This window comes from Neoarius graeffei, chromosome 6, assembly GCF_027579695.1.
Source record: "Neoarius graeffei isolate fNeoGra1 chromosome 6, fNeoGra1.pri, whole genome shotgun sequence".
NCBI classification, from domain to species: domain Eukaryota; kingdom Metazoa; phylum Chordata; class Actinopteri; order Siluriformes; family Ariidae; genus Neoarius; species Neoarius graeffei.
Window position 1 is genome coordinate 28,402,473 of NC_083574.1, and position 19,167 is coordinate 28,421,639.

Below are 19,167 nucleotides of genomic sequence, written 5' to 3' on the forward strand. Positions count from 1 at the left end.
ACCATTAATCTTGAATGTAACCATTCACGGTGAGTAAGATTAATAATTTAAGATTTTATGAGACTGATCTTTATTTATAAATTGATTAATTTAATTATCAATTATTACATAATTTATAATTTAATTAATCCCAATTCAACCTACAGTATGTTGATATAAATGGTGATATTTCTAGACATACCGAGGTAAAGTTTGGTGTTCCACAAGGTTCTGTCTTGGGTCCACTGCTTTTTTCTCTATATATGTTACCTCTGGGTGATATTAAACATTGTATTAGTTTCCACTGTTATGCTGATGACACACAGTTGTATGTCTCTGCAAAACCTGATGAGAGACACCAGCTTAATAGAATTGAGGAATGTGTTAAGGACATTAGACACTGGATGCTTATTAATTTCCTTCTGCTTAACTCTGACAAGACTGAAGTACTTGTGCTAGGACCACATACAGCTAGAAGTAAGTTTTCTGATTACACAGTGACTCTGGATGGCCTTTCTGTTTCTTCACGTGCATCAGTAAAAGACCTTGGAGTGATTATTGACCCCAGTCTTTCATTCAAAACTCACATTGATAACATTACCCGGATAGCTTTCTTTCATCTCAGAAGTATTGCAAAGATAAGAAATTTAATGTCATTGCATGATGCAGAAAAACTAGTCCATGCTTTCGTTACCTCCAGGTTGGATTATTGTAATGCCTTACTGTCTGGATGTTCCAATAAGAGCATAAATAAGCTCCAGTTAGTTCAAAATGCAGCAGCAAGAGTCCTTACTAGAACTAGAAAATATGACCACATCACGCCTGTCTTATCCACACTGCATTGGCTCCCAATCAAATTTCGTATTGATTATAAAATACTACTATTTGTTAGGACTAGGACTGTTTTGGCCTCTAGAGGCCGCTGTTATTTCCTTTTCATGTCGTGTTTATTTTGGCCTCTAGAGGCCGCCACTGTTCCTGTGTTTTGTGTTTGTGTTAATTGCCTAATTATCTTCACCTGTGTCCTTAATTAGTTTGTCTATTTATACCCCTGTGTTCAGTCCTCTTGTCACGGAGTCTTTGTGCTGTTATGTTTATCTCCAGTTTCCTTTGTACTGTGTTTTTTGATCTTCTTAGCTTTTGAATTTTTGCACTTTGCTTTTCTTTTGGATTATACTCTTTGGTTTTTTTTTGTCTTTTGTTTCGCCCTGTATATAGTGTATATAGTTTAAATAAACCTTTTGATTCTTTTTCTACTTCCGCCTCACGCCTCTGCATTTGAGTCATCCCCCTGGTGGCCTAGTGGGGGTTTGCTGGATTATCACACCAACGAACCAGGTTCGAATCCCAGCAAAACCCTAACAGAAAGACTCCGACATGACCGACTCAGCAGAGGCTGCTTCAACTGTCTACCCGGCCAACCTTCAGGGAATTATGGCAGCTTTGACACGCTTCGGAGCGACCATGGACGCTCATGGACGTACGCTCACCAGCCAACGTGAGGCCCTCGCTCGCCACGAGGAACTGCTTCAGCAAATTGGGAAAACCCTGGCACAGCTGACATCTCTGCCTGCATCTCCTGCTCCTGATCCAGTTCCTGCTCCTGATCCAGCTCCCACTCCTGCTCCAGTGCCTCCTGCAATGCTGCCTTCTTCACCTCGCGAACCCAGCCTTCCTGCACCACAGAGGTATGACGGCAAGCACAGTGAGTGCCGAGAGTTCCTTACCCAGTGTCAACTCACCTTTGAGCTTCAGCCTACCACCTACACTACGGATCGCCGCAAGATTGCCTTTGTGATCACCTTATTAGCTGGTAAGGCGCGAGCCTGGGCTACTGCTATCTGGCAAAGACAGGGACCTGAGTGCTTTGATTTCCAGCTGTTTTCTGAAGAGATGCTTCGGGTCTTCGATCAGGCAGACATCAGTACCGACGCAGCCCGAAAGCTCATGTCCATCCGGCAAGGAGGAAGCGTCGCAGATTACGCCATCTCGTTCCGAACACTCGCAGCAGTAAGTGGATGGAACGAGACTGCCCTGGTGTCAGCCTTCCACCATGGTCTGTCTGACCCCATCAAGGACGGTCTGGCCTCTATTGGATGCCCAAGTGACCTCGAAACCCTCATCTCACATGCTATTCGTCTGGACAACAGGATGAGAGAACGCCACCAAGCCTTGAGCCCCCCCAGCCTCCCTACCTCTACCTGGAGACCGTCTACCTCCTTCAGTGACTGTCCAGAACCCATGCAAGTGGGTCGTACTCGCCTCTCCGCATCTGAGAGGGAGCGCAGAAGGAGGGACAAGTGCTGCATCTACTGTGGCAAGCCTGGTCACTTCCGAGCATCATGTCCCGAACTCTTGGGAAAAGGACCGCCCCGTCCAGCCGAGGGAGGGTTGTGACGGGGCCTACCCTCTCTCCCGGACTCCCTGGCCAAGGAATCTACATCCCGGTCTCCATCTCCTGGGGTGAGTCTGTCCACTCTTGTCAAGCTTTGATAGACTCAGGGGCGGCTGGGAACTTTATGGATATTCACTTCGCCCAAAGCATCAATATACCTACTGCACCTCTTGAAGTCCCTCTGTCTGTGTCTGCCCTCGATGGCCAAGCATTAGGTGATGGAAGAGTCACCCAAGTTACTTCTCCAGTCTTCCTCCAGTCTCAAGGTCACAAGGAAGAAATATCCCTGCACCTGATTCCTTCACCTGAGTTCCCAGTTATTGTAGGCCTTCCTTGGCTTACTCGCCACAACCCTCGCATAGACTGGGTAACAAGCCAGGTTGTGGAATGGGGCCCTGCATGCCATGCCTCTTGTCTGCTCTCTAGCTCTCCTGTGTCTCCTGCCGAGCCCCCTGATCTCACCGAGTTATCTCAAGTTCCCACAGAGTACTGGGATCTCAAGGAGGTATTCAGCAAGAGCAGGGCCGCCATTCTTCCCCCGCACCGGGCCTACGACTGTGCCATCGACTTGCTCCCTGGGACTACCCCTCCTCGTGGCAGACTGTTTTCCCTCTCTCAGCCAGAACGCAAGGCTATGGAGGAATACCTCAAAGACGCCCTGGTCTCTGGGTTCATTCGACCCTCCACCTCACCTGCTGGTGCCGGCTTCTTCTTTGTCAGCAAGAAGGATGGGGGGCTTCGACCATGTATTGACTACAGGGGCCTGAACAAGATCACTGTGTGCAACCGATATCCCCTTCCGCTGATGTCCACAGCTTTCGACCTGCTCCAAGGCGCCACCGTCTTCACCAAGTTGGACCTACGGAACGCATACCACCTCATCCGTATCCGACAGGGAGACGAGTGGAAGACTGCCTTTAACACCCCGTCTGGGCACTACGAATACCAGGTGATGCCCTTCGGACTCACCAACGCACCAGCTGTTTTTCAGGCCCTAATCAACGACGTCTTAAGGGACATGATTAACCTATACGTTTTTGTCTACCTCGACGACATCCTTATCTTTTCCAAGACCGTGCAGGAGCACCGCCACCATGTCCGCCAGGTTCTCCAGAGGCTGCTACAGAACAATCTGTTCGCCAAGGCCCAGAAATGCGAATTTCATGTTCCCGAGGTCTCCTTTCTGGGATTTATTGTACGGACAGGCCAACTCCAAATGGACCCTGCCAAGACCCTGGCCGTCCGGGATTGGCCTACTCCCAAGTCCGTTAAGGAGGTTCAGCGGTTCTTAGGATTCGCTAACTTCTACCGCAATTCATCAGGAACTTCAGTTCTGTGGCAGCACCCATGTCTGACCTCACCAAAGGGACAGGTGGATCTTATGGCTGGTCTCCTCAGGCAGAAAAGGCGTTCAAAGACCTCAAGGACCGCTTCTGCACGGCACCCATTCTGGTTCTCCCGGACACCTCCCAACCATTCATCGTGGAGGTGGACGCCTCGGACAGTGGTGTCGGCGCGGTGCTCTCTCAACGTTCGGAAGGAAAGCTGCACCCCTGCGCTTACTTCTCCCACCGCCTGAGTCCTGCTGAGTCCCGGTACGATGTGGGGGATCGAGAACTGCTAGCGGTCAAACTGGCCCTTGAGGAGTGGAGGCACTGGCTGGAGGGAGCACAACATCCATTCCTGGTTTGGACTGACCACAAGAACCTGGAGTACCTCCAGCAAGCCAAGAGACTGAACCCTCGACAGGCTAGGTGGGCCCTGTTTTTCAGTCGGTTTGACTTCACCCTCTCATACCGCCCCGGCTCCAAGAACACCAAACCTGACGCACTGTCCAGACTGTTCTCTGCCACTAACAGGGAGAATGAAGTCGGGCCTATTATCCCTGTGTCCCGGATTGTGGCCCCTGTCCGCTGGGGTATTGAGGAGGCTGTCCGACGAGCCCAACGCCAGGACCCCGGTCCTGGGACGGGGCCACCAGGCCTCTTGTACGTCCCACATCAAGCCCGGGCCAAGGTTCTCCAGTGGGGTCACTCTTCCCCTCTCACCGCCCACCCGGGAGCTCGGAGGACCCTGGACTTCCTGAAAAGACGCTTCTGGTGGCCTAACATGGAGAAGGAAGTAAGGTCATTTGTCCTGTCCTGTGAGGTTTGCACCAGAACCAAGAACCCACGACAGCGTCCCCAGGGTCTCCTGCATCCTCTGACCATTCCCCGGCGTCCCTGGTCCCACGTGGCAGTCGACTTTATCACGGGTCTCCCTGAGTCACAAGGTAACACGGTCATTTTGGTCTTAGTTGACAGATTCTCCAAGGCCTGCCGCTTCATACCACTGTGCAAACTCCCCTCTGCTCTTGAAACTGCGAAACTTTTGTTTAATCATGTCTTCCGAGTCTTTGGTCTTCCACAGGACATCGTCTCAGACCGAGGGCCCCAGTTCTCCTCCCGAGTGTGGCACGGGTTCTGCAAGGTCATCGGAGCCACTGCCAGCCTCTCCTCTGGGTTTCACCCACAGTCCAATGGTCAGACGGAGAGGCTCAACCAGGACCTGGAAACCACCCTGCGAGGCCTGGCTATGGATAACCCGACATCGTGGAGCACCTGGCTGCCATGGGCGGAGTACGCCCACAACACCCTGCAGTCATCGGCCACCAAGCTGTCGCCATTCCAGTGCCAATTCGGGTTCCAGCCACCTCTGTTCCCGGACCAGGAGGAGGACGCGGGGGTGCCCTCGGTCAACCAATATGTGAGACGGTGTCGCAAGACCTGGAGCAAGGTCAGGAAGACCCTCATACAGACCTCCAGAACCAACCAGACTCAGGCCAACCGCCATAGAAGACCTGCACACGCTTTCCGCCCTGGGCAGCGTGTTTGGCTGTCCACTAAGGACCTTCCACTGCGGGTGGAGAACCGCAAGCTTGCTCCTCGCTACATTGGCCCCTTCAAGGTGGTGCGCAGGGTGAACCCTGTCTCCTACCGGCTCCAGTTGCCCCGGACACTGAGGATCAACCCCACTTTCCATGTTTCCCTGTTACGGCCCGTACTGACGTCTACGTATGCCCCTGCCCCTAGGAACCCCCCACCCCCCCGCATCTTCCAGGGTCAGACTGTGTTCACTGTGAATCGCCTGCTTGACTCCCGCCGGGTCCGCGGCGGGTTGCAATATCTGGTGGACTGGGAGGGCTATGGTCCTGAGGAGCGCTGCTGGGTTCCTGCTCGGGATGTCCTTGATAAAGAACTATGTCGGGACTTCCATTCGGCCCATCCGGATCGCCCTGGGAACGTCAGGAGACGCTCCTAGAGGGGGGGGTCCTGTTAGGACTAGGACTGTTTTGGCCTCTAGAGGCCGCTGTTATTTCCTTTTCATGTCGTGTTTATTTTGGCCTCTAGAGGCCGCCACTGTTCCTGTGTTTTGTGTTTGTGTTAATTGCCTAATTATCTTCACCTGTGTCCTTAATTAGTTTGTCTATTTATACCCCTGTGTTCAGTCCTCTTGTCACGGAGTCTTTGTGCTGTTATGTTTATCTCCAGTTTCCTTTGTACTGTGTTTTTTGATCTTCTTAGCTTTTGAATTTTTGCACTTTGCTTTTCTTTTGGATTATACTCTTTGGTTTTTTTTTGTCTTTTGTTTCGCCCTGTATATAGTGTATATAGTTTAAATAAACCTTTTGATTCTTTTTCTACTTCCGCCTCACGCCTCTGCATTTGAGTCATCCCCCTGGTGGCCTAGTGGGGGTTTGCTGGATTATCACACCAACGAACCAGGTTCGAATCCCAGCAAAACCCTAACACTATTGACCTTTAAAGCACTGAATGGTCTCGCACCACAGTACCTGAGTGAGCTTCTGCTCCTCTATGACCCGCCACGCCTACTTAGATCAAAAGGTGCAGGCTATCTGCTGGTACCTCGTATAGTGAAGGCTACATCAGGGGGCAGAGCCTTTTCTTACAAAGCCCCACAGTTATGGAACAGCCTTCCAAGTAATGTTCGGGAATCAGACTCAGTCTCAGCATTTAAGTCTAGGCTGAAAACATATCTGTTTAGTCAAGCCTTTTGTTAATGGTGTTTATGAGGTAAAGGTGTAGATCTCGAGGGTCCTCAGACATAGTGTTTTGGTAAACTGGGATGCATGGATGCTGTCAGTCCCCACTGGCTTGCTCACTCGAGTTTGTTGACGGTGTAGTGGCTGGCTGCTTTATGTCCCGGGGCTCCCTCATGCCTGTGTTACCTTCTGGCTCTCTCCTTTTAGTTATGCTGTCATAGTTAGTAGCTGGAGTCCCTGCTTGTACTCGGTGCAATATGTATACTGCTCCTACTTATCCAGGTGACATTGGGCATACCTAACAACCTGCGTTTTCTTCCCCCCCCCCCCAAATCTGTCTCTCTGAGTTACATGGAGTCAACAGGAAATCTTTTTGTGGAGAGGGTGGAGACCTCGACTGGCTATCGTAGCCTGCAGGGAATCGGCCATCAGACTTCTGTCGCATGTCCCAGACCCGGTGAAATGTAACTGAATTGTCTTGGCCAGCCCTAAGGGTCCCATCTGCATCTCATCATTGCTGAGGAGTGTGCTCCCATCACCTAATCAAGCATCCAGCCAGAGCAGGTCATGATATATTTTTTACCATATTAACATGCCATTGTTGTGTGTTATGCCTGATGTCAAGACTCTCGTCTCTGTGAGCCTACCACACAGACTTAATACTTGTCATTTTTAGGGCATACCTAACGTGTTTTCTTTCTCTCTCTCTTCCCCCCCCCCCAATCTGTCTCTCTGAGTTACATGTTGGTCCTGGGATTGAGATGCTGGCCTCTTCTGCCCCTCGGGCCTGCTTGGTCCATCCTGGTGCCCTGTGTCTGGTCGGAGTTTTATCGCATTGCTCCTGTGAAGGACGGCCCCATGAGGATAGTTGAGGGTTATACCTGGAGGATGCTCTGGACTCTTACAGTAATGCTTTTATGGCTGAGGACTACAGTTGTCTTGCTAACTTTAGGACTGCAGTTATCATGAACAGTTTTGCACTCAAGTTTCCATCAATGAAGAGCTATAACATCAACGAAACTGTCCTCATGTTAAAACTGTTAATATTATAGTCAGGCTGTCTGTTGTTGCCCAAATGAGGATGGGTTCCCTTTTGAGTCTGGTTCCTCTCGAGGTTTCTTCCTCATGTCATCTGAGGGAGTTTTTCCTTGCCACCGTCACCACAGGCTTGCTCATTGGGGATAGATTAGGGATAAAATTAGCTCATGTTTTAAGTCGTTAAAATTCTGTAAAGCCGCTTTGCGACAATGTTTATTGTTAAAAGCGCTATACAAATAAACTTGACTTGACTTAATCTAGCCAAACATTAGGTCTAATAAAATATATCGTATCCAAAAGCCCACATCTAGAAATATAATTTAATGTTAAACAGAGCTTTCACACTAACCTGATAAAATGTTCTCCACACACATGGGAAAGCCTTGTTGGCATCCAGTCATCCCATTTAACTGCAGCTTACCATTTTTCTCATCCTTCTGGGTTCGCTAGGAAGCGGTGAAAAGTTAAACCAGGCTTATCACCATGTCTGTTATTACACCCTAAAGCACGACAGGTAATTTCTACAAGTTTATCTGTAGACGTTTACTGAATTGGGCTTACAATCACTCACATATGCTTGTGCCAGTCATTGTCCAACACAAAGCTTGATTGGATAAACAAACCTGCAGTTACGATGACATCACGTGAAAGGCCCCTATAACTTCACACTCGCTACTCTGGAGTCAAGCCCATGCATTCTAAGGCTAAGATAGCTAAGCACTAGCAATAATGATTTAGTTATCTGTCCAGAAAAAAAAAATGTCATCTAGCCTTGCTCTATCATGCAGTTGCACTTACTAGGCAGGTTTTCCTTTTCTTTTCCACTGTTTTTTATCTGGGGGGAGAGTGGACTCTGCCATGTTTGCCCATACCAACTTGTTTTGCTTAAAAATAGGTCAACCATGCCCCACAGTGGTCACGTGATATTGTTGCTCACTTGCTTACGCAATCTCTGGAATCGTAAAATGCGGGACACATTTTATTTTGGCAAAATATTTACACATAGTGCAGCAGTGAAGCATCTCAAAACTCCAACAGCAACAGAAATAGAACATTTTGCCCAGAATTCAACTTTGCAGTCAGCAACTTTAAAAACTAATTAGGTTCATTGGCAAGAGGTTGGTAACATCACTGGGTATAAAAACAGCATCCCAGAGAGACTGAGTCTCTCAAAAGTAAAGCTAGGGAGGGGTTCACCACTCTGTGAAAGACTGCGTGATCTTGAGTTGAAAATCACATTCCATTTTAATTTACACATTATCACAACTTTTTTGGGATTGGAACACAACTCAGGAAACCTTGCAGATTATATTAGTCCAGTTAATACATGATGTAATAGGCAAAATTGCACAATCCAGAGCCATGGCAAAAAAAAATCAAATTTAAATTGTTTAATTAAAGGCAATATTTCAGCCTTTGATTGTGTCTAGTATTCTCATTCTCATCTCATTATCTCTAGCCACTTTATCCTGTTCTATAGGGTCGCAGGCAAGCTGGGGGCTATGACATTACTGAACAGAAACAACTACAAAGGTCAATATTGCAAGATCACTGATATTTCAATAAACATCGTCATCCAATAGACCAAGCATAAACCACAAACGATTCCATATTTGCATATTACAAAGAGCCATACATACCTCTATCTACATAATTGTTCCTAAGGTAGACCATGTGGCCAGCTTTAAGTTCCTGGGTGTCCACATCTCCCAGGACCTCACCTGGGCCATCAACACCTCCACCCTGGTCAAGAAGTCATGTCAGAATCTTTGGCTACATCCACACGACAACGGCAACGAGATGTTATTTAAAAATATATCGCGTCCAAATGGGCAACAATCAGTAAAATATCAGGTCCATATGGCAACGCAACGCTTGCTGAAAACGATGCAATACACATGCCACACCTCTAGGGGCGCTGTAAGACAGTCCCTTCGGAGACACCAGAACAATAGAAGAAGTAAGGACGCATGCGCATAAACTATTATGTGCGAGACTTCATATTAGCCACAAAGTCAGGAAAATCTGTTTGTAAAATTACATTATAATGACCAAATAAAATGAAAAGTATTTTTTCCAGTCTCACCTGTGAAAGGTAATCCCATGTGATCTCGTTTGGACAGCAAACCTGTTGGTAAAGTTAAACGCAGCTAATCTTTATTCTCCGCTTTGACCTCTCCAAAATGGTGGCGAGGATGACACATGATTCTACGCAGAAGGCGGCGTCTTTAATGGTCCGGAATAAATTGAATGATACACGTTGATGGATTAATTTGCTGTTTCTCACCTGTGAAAGGTAATCCCATATGATCTCGTTTGGACGGTAAACCTGTTGGTACAGTTAAACACAGCTAATCTTTATTCTCCGCTTTGACCTCTCCAATATGGCGGCGAGGATGACGTATGATTCTACGCGGAAGGCAGCGTCTTTAATGGTCCGGAATAAATTGGATTAATTTGCTCCTCTACGCCCTTTTTAAGGAATGTATTGTCGGACTTAAATCAACATCTGAAGAGGTGAGATCGCTCCTTTTTCCCCCTATTTTTGCTGGCGAGATTGCACCATTACACAAATATTCACAGTGAAAATATTTTGTAAGCGTGTTTCATGAACCAAGTTATAGGATTTGTTGACAACTCGCATCGCAATGAGAAGATCATTGGCACTACTGGTGTTAAGAATCAGACCATTTCATAAATGAATATTTTGCTGTAGAGCTGCAGTGTTTGTACAATTGCATGTTTTTGCTTCACTATTACTGTCACTATTCTACTTCTTGCATTACTACAGTGAACTAACACTGAACATAATAATAATAATAATATCCAAGCTCATGTTTCACTCTCACTAGTGCTCTGTAAGGCTTTTTCCTGGTGATATTCGTTACATTTCTACCCGGCGTGAAGCACTCACAGTCATGTGGTTGTGACGTCATCGTAAACAAATCCGTTCTACTCATCCAGACGACTTCACAACGGCAACGTTGCCAGATCTTTCCACTCTGGAACCCGTTCTCAAAAAGATTGCGTTTTGGGCACCCAAAACGCCGGTGCCGTGTGGACGCCAGGCCTAAACGATAAGCAATTGTATCGGAGTCACCTGAATCCGTTGCCGTGTGGACAGGGCCTTTACTTCTTGAAGCGACTGAGGAAAGTTTGCCTATCTATTCAGATGCTAATGAGCTTCTATTGCTGTACCATCAAGACCATACTGACAAATTACATCTCAGTATGGTACTGCAGCTGCTCAGTCTCTGACCAGAGGGCCCGACTCAACATATAGAGATCTTGCAGTCACGTGACTGGAAAGTACACAGCCACCATTTTGTCGGTAAAAAACACCGCTGAATACTGCTGCACTCGTGTACAAAATGGATAAATTTCAACCGACGGACTACACGGCTCATTTTTCTAATGAACAGATAATTAGATACATGTCTAAAATAAACGACCTACGGATTAGTGACCCTTATGGCTTACTGGACGTAGTTTTCACGACCGTGTCAGTGGATATGGAACTGCCAGAGGTGGAATACCCAGACCTGTATAATTACGTCATAAACTTTCCCTCGCTGTTCAGTGGTGAAGCACTGTATGCTTATAAATCTCTGGACAGTTATCTTTACAGAAATTCAGGATTTGTCAGTCCCCCTCAGATGTGGCGTCTTGTAAACAAGAAAATAGCAATCCTCATTGGACGGGTAAGTCACTTAAGTATTGAGTACTAGTGCTGATACTAGATATATCAGTGGTATCTAGTATAGCACAGACCAGCCGATTATGGTTGAATATTTTATATTATCAATTAGATCAAGTATCAGTAGTCTATCACTATTACTGTGTATATATGGTATACCTGCTTTATGAAATAAAAACGTATTTGTCCAGTTTAATTTCTTTTGCTTTTACATTGATTGTCACACCACTAAAGACCCAATCCACCCCCCCGCCCCAAGCCTTTTCTCAGGTTCCCACTTCCCGGAATTTTTTATTAGAGCAAGTCATAAACTTATGTTGCAAATAACCACATGGATATACTGAAATAAATACATGGCGAACCTGAGATGAAATGGTCACTGCACAGGCACCAGTGATCGTTCTTTCCAGTCGGTTCCCATGCCTTGTTCTTGTTGTTTGCATCGGCCCGGCCGATAGCAGCAATCCACTTTGCACGCCTGTCAGGGTCCCGTGGCAGCCTATGAAACTTTCTTCCTGATTTCTGACCTCTCCTGTTGTGGCATTTATATGCCATACAACTCTCCGGCATTGTGGCACGGTAATATTTGAAGATTAAAAAAAAACAAAGTCAGTGTTGGAAAGACAGCGGAAATATGGCGTTTGACCGACAAAATGGCAACTGCTTACAATCTGGAGCGGATGTGACGTCACGTGCAAGATCTCTATTACTGGTGTACAACACATTATTTATGCACAGCTACCTTCCATCACAGATATCACAGGTCTTGATGAAGGGTAAAAAGCATCATCAAGTACATATCATATCCCAACCATAGACTGTTCTTTCCTCTTCCATCCAGGAAGTGCTATAGGAGCTGCTGTCCCATCAGACTAAGGAATAGCTTCATTCCCTCAGAAATCATCATACAATACTCCTCATGCCCCATTTTCCAACCTCCACACTGTGTTGGCAGTTTGCACTCAGATAAACTTGCACCACTGCACACTTTGTACATACTTATTTATATGAACACTGCTACTTCTGCACATGGACTAACCTTAAATAATTTTTAAAGCCAAACAAAACCCAAAAAATAAATTCCGTTTGCTGATCACAGCAAGTGCCCTGATGTGCCTCCTCACCCCCACATGTTTAAATTCAAAATAAAACTTTATAACTTTTAAAATGAATAAATGGTTATGATATTGTTAAAAATAAGCTTACCTGGGTGTAGCCATTTGCACTGAAACCGGATATCTGTGTGTGACATACCCTAGTAACACAGAGCCATCAAATAAAGGCTCCTAATTCTTTAAAAAATAAAAATAAAATCCACAGGTGCTGGTAGAGCAGCTCCTCACTGATCTGTGTGTGTGTGTGTGTGTGCATGCACACTTGACACTCAGGCATCTTTCGGGTTGTTTACAACAATTTAAAGGTCCCATGGCATGAAATTTTCACTTTCTGAGGTTTTTTAACGTTAAAATGAGTTCCTCGGACCTTCTTAAGTCACCCCAGTGGCTAGAAATTTCATAATGTGTAAACCAAACTATGCCCAACATTTGAGAATGGCGCGTCAAAACGGCGCGTTGATAAACTCTTCCCTTTACTACGTCAGCAAGGGAGATGATCCCCACGCCCCTGGATTCCCACCCACTGTATGGATTGCCCCGCCCAGTTGTAGTGAGGAGACCATAGAGGACACAACATGGCATCACCTAAGCGAGCGAAACATGGAAATTGCGCTGTACATGGATGTGACAACACAGAAAAGAGTCTGTTTTTACTGCCGACGGGAGAGCCCCTGAAGACGCAGTGGCTTAATTTTATTTACTTCAATAATACGCCGTCGAGTCTACCTAAGACGGTGCATGTTTGTCGGAAGCATTTTCCTGAGGAATGTTTCCACAACTTGGGACAGTACAGGGCAGGTTTTGCACATCAACTGTCACTGAAGCCTGGGTCCGTACCAAGCATCCCTGCCACATCAGCCACAAACAGCGAACAAGTAAGTGTATAACTGTTAAGTCGTTTTGCCGTGTTTTAAAATCGGTGCCACGTTAGCCTTGCAATGGCTACATTAGCTGTGCAGCTAACCGCTTCCTGCAGTTAGCCAGGTACTCTGCGCTACAAAACCAAAAAGCATGCAGCATGCTCTGTTATAATAGCCAATCAAAACAGTTTTTACAAAGACACCCACATTCTTTTTTTTAAGTCACTCGTTCATTTTATTTGTTTGTTTGTTCAGTAAAAACCCAAACATTTGTTGAATTTATTTTATTTCCTCGCGTCGCACCTTAATGACGTCAGCGTGCGGTATTTTTCCCTTCGCAGTTTGTTCCTTCTCTCTCGCCATAGTAGGACACCCACATCCGCTTGTTCTGACCCACTGGAGGTAGCGTCACAGTGCTGTTAGCCAATCACAGGTAACGCGTTTACATGTCATGAATATTAATGATAAGACCCACCCCCACCCTCTACCCTTCCCCGCCTCCTGCTTCTCATTAGCAAAACGACGCACTGGGAAAAGCGCTGAAATGGGGCTTTCTCCCAGGAGGCTATATCTACGTGCCAAGGGTTCATTTCGAGAAAGGCTGCGGATATAACATCCGGAAACCTCCATGAGCCCGTTTAAAGCATCAACAAACCACCATGCCATGGGTCCTTTAAAAGTGATCTATCTACTAGATCTCCGTCTCAGTAAGTCATGGGGTGAGTCAGTTATGTCACAATTTCAGATTCTCTAATGTAACCTGTACTCAGAGCATGATATTTGAACCTTGAAGAGTGTCAGATCCCTGGCAGCACCCAGGGACATTTATTTTAATAAACAATCTGTACACAGAAACTATACAAATATGAACAAATGAATAATCGAACATGTATGGATAATATCGGTCAGTATAAAGGAATTTATTTATTTATTTATTTATTTATTTATGGGGGGTTGGCTTGGTATTCGCACCTTATACTGTATTTAGTTGTACTGTTAGATCTTGAATTCCACTAATTTCAATGGATCCATATTCACTACCTCCTTTCTACTTTGCACTTTTGTTCTATCAGCAGGTTTCTTGTTGTAACTGGGGTGCTATTCATAGTGAGGTTCTCAGTATTTTAGTTCAGTTATCTAACTTTTTAGCCACTTTCACTCTTAAGTTATTTCACAGTAGTTCATCCATACTTACATGTCATTGTCAGTCTCAGTGCAGGTTTTCTGTCCATGCTTGTACATCATGCAGATGGTGACCATTACACCTACAATCAAGCCAAACACGACCACTACTCCCAGAATGCCAAGAACACCTCCAGGTGGCCCCTGAGCCAGTGGCTTTTCTGTGGGGGGAGGGGGGAGAGAGGGCATGGGAAGGGTGAATATTTTTCAAACCAGTTTCTGTAACAGAAACTATATAGATGACAATAAATAAACTACATATTCTTGTGACAACATATCTGCCATGGTGGGAAGAGTATCACTATATTGCATTATACATGGCTATTTCTAATTAGCTAATTTCACAAACATATACAACAGATACATTTACAATACACACAACTTATAGAGCAATACATATGTTGATTTAATAGCTGTATTGCAGGCTATAGAATTTGCATAAAAATAATGAGACAAAAATAATATAAACAATCACTGGTTTCACAGAAGTTGAATTTCGCAGACCACTCTGTTCCTTGTAGACTTCCATAAGTGGCACAGATGTTTGACTCATCAGCATGTACTTTGGCTAAGCTCTCCAACCAATTAATCAATCAGCCTCAAAAAGCATGTATTACCAGTCATTTCTGATTATCATCATCATGGTAACCACTAGTATCTATTCATCAAGAAAATGTCTGCCTAAATTTCAACTTATGTTGAAGTTCTGTTGTGACAATTAGACCTTTGCTTTGTAATGTTTATAATTAATTGTTTTTTGCAATATGCATTGCAATAAAGCAGCTTTACAGAAACCTGTATATAGATCTAGATCTCTAATGAGTGAAACAGAAGTGACAGTAGCAAAGGAAATCTTTTGAGAGAGGAAGAAACCTTGAGAGGAACCTGACTCAGAAGGGAGCCCATTCTCTCCCAGGTAGTACTAGACATTGAGATTCTATAACCCTGATTCCAAAACACTGGGGATGCTGTGTAAAACGGAAATAACAGAATGCAATGATTTGCAAATCTTTTTCAACCTATTTTCAACTGAATACAATACAGAGACAAGATATTTAATGTTCAAACTGATAAACATTGTTTTTGTCAATATACACTCATTCTGAATTTGATGCCTGCAACACATTCCAAAAAAGTTGGGACAGGCACATGTTTACCACTGTGTTACATCACCTTTTTCTTTTAACAACACTCAGCAAGCATTTGGGAAATGAGGACACTAATTGATGAAATTCTGAACATGAAACACTTTCTGATTCGTCTTCAGTTCTTCAGTTTCTATTCATCTTCAGTTGCTCAACAGTCCATGGTATCTTTTGATGTATTTTGCGATCTATAATGCACCACACATTGTCAATGGGAGGCAGGCAGGCCAGTTTAGCACCTGCACTCTTATTACAAAGCCATGGTGTTGGAACATGTGCAGAATATGGCTTGGCCTTGGCTTGCTGGAATAAGCAGGGATGTCCCTGAAAAAGAAATTGTCTGAATGGCAGCATATATTGCTCTAAAACCTGCATGTACTTTGCAGCATCAATTGGTGCCTTCATAGATGTGCAATTTATGCATGCTATGGGCATTAACACATTCATACCATCACAGATGCTGGGGGTTAAAGTGTGGCATAGAGCAAGATAGATCATAGACAGAATGTTAAAATTCACTTTAAATTCTATCAGTTTAAAAAAAAAACTTCCTCATCTGGGATCTTAAAGAGTGTCTGCAGAAAAAAAAAGGCTAGAAAAATGAAATTTTGCATAAATGCATTTTGACTGCACTACACTGTCACACTGTGTAGCATAAAGCAGCACTTTAAAATTATTTTGTATTGCTGCTCACTTAAGTTCCACTCAGCAGCCATATTGCCATTTTGTGGGTGGAGTCAAAGGTCAGCATGATGTAGTATCATTGATAGGTTTCATGTATCTTGATTGGCACATGACTCCTGACACCGGAATGTAGCCAGATGTACCAAACATTGTTGAGAAATGACAGAGTGCAAAGCCTATGGACATAAAAACAACAAATGGGATAATAAGGGAAAGCATTTTTTCTGTGTTCCATTGCCGACAACTGAGCAATGTACATGACTTGTTCAACAGTGGGTATACAACTTGGGAACAAGTCACACTTTAGAACCATTCTCCTTTAGTAGAAATTCTGTTGTTTGCGAGGACCACTTTGAGCCCGATTGCTTTGAAAGGATTCTACAGGCTGAACTCTTGGGTTACACAGGTCATGTTTGACTCAAATCTGATGCTGTGCCAACAATATTCCAACATCAATGGAAAAGGGATTCAGGCCATGAAAGCCGATTAGCTCATATATATATATATATATATATATATATATATATATATATATATATATATATATATATATATATTCAATTTTCAATTCAATTCTTTATTCCAGACCCAGGGGGATCCATATCACAATAAAAACATCTCATCTCATTATCTCTAGCCGCTTTATCCTTCTACAGGGTCGCAGGCAAGCTGGAGCCTATCCCAGTTGACTATGGGCAAAAGGCGGGGTACACCCTGGACAAGTCGCCAGGTCATCACAGGGCTGACACATAAACACAGACAACCATTCACACTCACATTCACACCTACGGTCAATTTAGAGTCACCAGTTAACCTAACCTGCATGTCTTTGGACTGTGGGGGAAACCAGAGCACCCGGAGGAAACCCACGCAGACACGGGGAGAACATGCAAACTCCACACAGAAAGGCCCTCGCCGGCCCCGAACCTTCTTGCTGTGAGGCGACAGCGCTAACCACTACACCACCGTGCCGCCACAATAAAAACATAACACAGTAAAAAATAAAACAGACAGACAAAAAGAAAAAAAAAGAAAGAAAAAAAACCATGTTGCATAGCTCTCATTAATCATTGTCCCACATACAGGCATGTTCGCCAGTGATTCCACAAGCTAGAGAACAGTCTCACAGAGCTACGTCCAGGGCTAGCCAAAACAGCAATTAAGTTGTTTCGTGACTCAGATGCCCTGCACATAAATCTATACATCAGATTACGCAACACAGCTGCACAAGTAGGTACCCCAGCACTAACAAACATTTGACTTGCACTAGACCTTCTTGGAATTCTCAGCAGCAGCCTCATGCTGTCATTGTAAGCCACCATGAGTTTCCTAATGCTGGCTTGTTTGTAGTGGCAACACAGGTGTGCAGTATACAATGGTGTACAGTACGCTTTAAAGAGTGAGATCTTGACCGACACAGAGCACATGCTAAATTTACGGCACAGCATGTTCGCTTGCACATACAATTTCTGACGTTGCCTATAGATATCTCTATCATCTGTCAGGTCATTAGCAATAATGTGGCCCAGATATTTAATCTCACTGCACTCACTGAGTGCAGTGCCAGCCAAATAGAAGACAGGGAAGGGTGATCGTTTATCTTCTCTGCTCCTTATAATCATGATCTTACTCTTACTAGCGTTATATTTTATGTCAAACTCTTCACCATACTGTGAACATATTCTTAGTAACTGTTGCAACCCAGCAGTACAGGGACTAAGAATGACCAAGTCATCTGCATACATGATGTGATTGATTATTAAGTCAAAAGCCCTACAACCAGTTCCACACATATTTAGAGACATTGACAAGTCATTCATATACACATTAAAAAGAAAAGGAGATAAAATCCCGCCCTGTCGAACACCATTGGTGACAAGGAAGGGAGCAGAGGTCACATTCCCCCATTTCACCCTCATTGTCTGATGTGAGTACCAATAGACCAGTATTCTAATTAAAAAACCAGGGACCCCACTCTTGGACAATTTTAAAAATAATTTCTCATGATTCAAGCAATCAAACGCCTTAGAAGCATCTATGAAACACATGAACATTGTAGTATTTTGTCTATTATATCTATCTAAAATGTCCTTTAAAGCATAGATACACAAGTCAGTACCAAGCTTTTGCTTAAAACCAAATTGGTTGTCCGTAGTCAAGACATACCTTTCAAGTCTACACAATAGCACTGTCTCCAGCACTTTAGACATGACACTGGCTAGGACTATTGGCCTATAATTATCTGAGCTGTTTAGCTTCCCCACTTTATCTTTAATTACTGGTAGGGGAGAGCGGGGTAAGATGAGCCAGAGGGTAAGATGAGCCACCCCCTGTTTCTAAGAAACAGTAAACAAATGTGATCATGTGACCACATTCAAAGGGGGGGCGGGACCATTTACTTACACTTGTGGAGAGGAGCACCACATGTCAAACTAGGTGAGGGAGATATTTATAAAAATGTGTTTTTGTGCTTTCTAAGTCAATTCCATGTTTGTCCACAGTGAAGATGATTTAGAGAAGACAAAAGTAGAATAATATTTAGACACATTAGGGTTAAGTTAGTGGCTTTCTAAGCTATGATATGAATGCTAATAAAAATAATTTTGATTAGCCTAATCCCCTTTATTAGCATTTTTCTACAAAATGGTGGCCACGGGGTAAGACGAGCCATTAGATGTGGGGCAAGTTGAGCCACTGGCTCAACTTACCCCATTGGTGGCTGAGCTTACCCAATATGGATGACACTTAAGTTTTCACATTTACTGGTCATATATGACAACATATATATATATATATATATAATATATATGACATCAGATGAGGAAGACCAGTTGTTAGATGTGGGGGATTATGTTGTGGCAAAATTCACGGGGAAGAAGAAAGTGCATTTCTTCATTGGCCAGATAATCAAATTGGATGTCTTCGAAATAGAGGCAAGATTTGTCAAAAGAAGCCGGTCATGCCATGGCTCTGCAAGAAAGCCGACCTTTGTCTTCAAAGAGAAAGATAAGGCTGTCCTGTCAAGACAGG

At 44.5% G+C, this 19,167-nt stretch overlaps 1 protein-coding gene across 2 annotated transcripts in view; it reads right to left on the reverse strand.

The window, feature by feature from the left end:
* nectin1b (nectin cell adhesion molecule 1b) overlaps nucleotides 1–19,167 on the reverse strand; it is a 648,475-nt gene that overhangs the window by 204,400 nt on the left and 424,908 nt on the right. For both annotated transcript variants that reach the window (XM_060923542.1, XM_060923543.1), the window contains exon 6: nucleotides 14,322–14,469. In XM_060923542.1, the coding sequence (XP_060779525.1) occupies nucleotides 14,322–14,469 (148 nt within the window). The remainder of the gene's footprint in view (nucleotides 1–14,321; nucleotides 14,470–19,167) is intronic.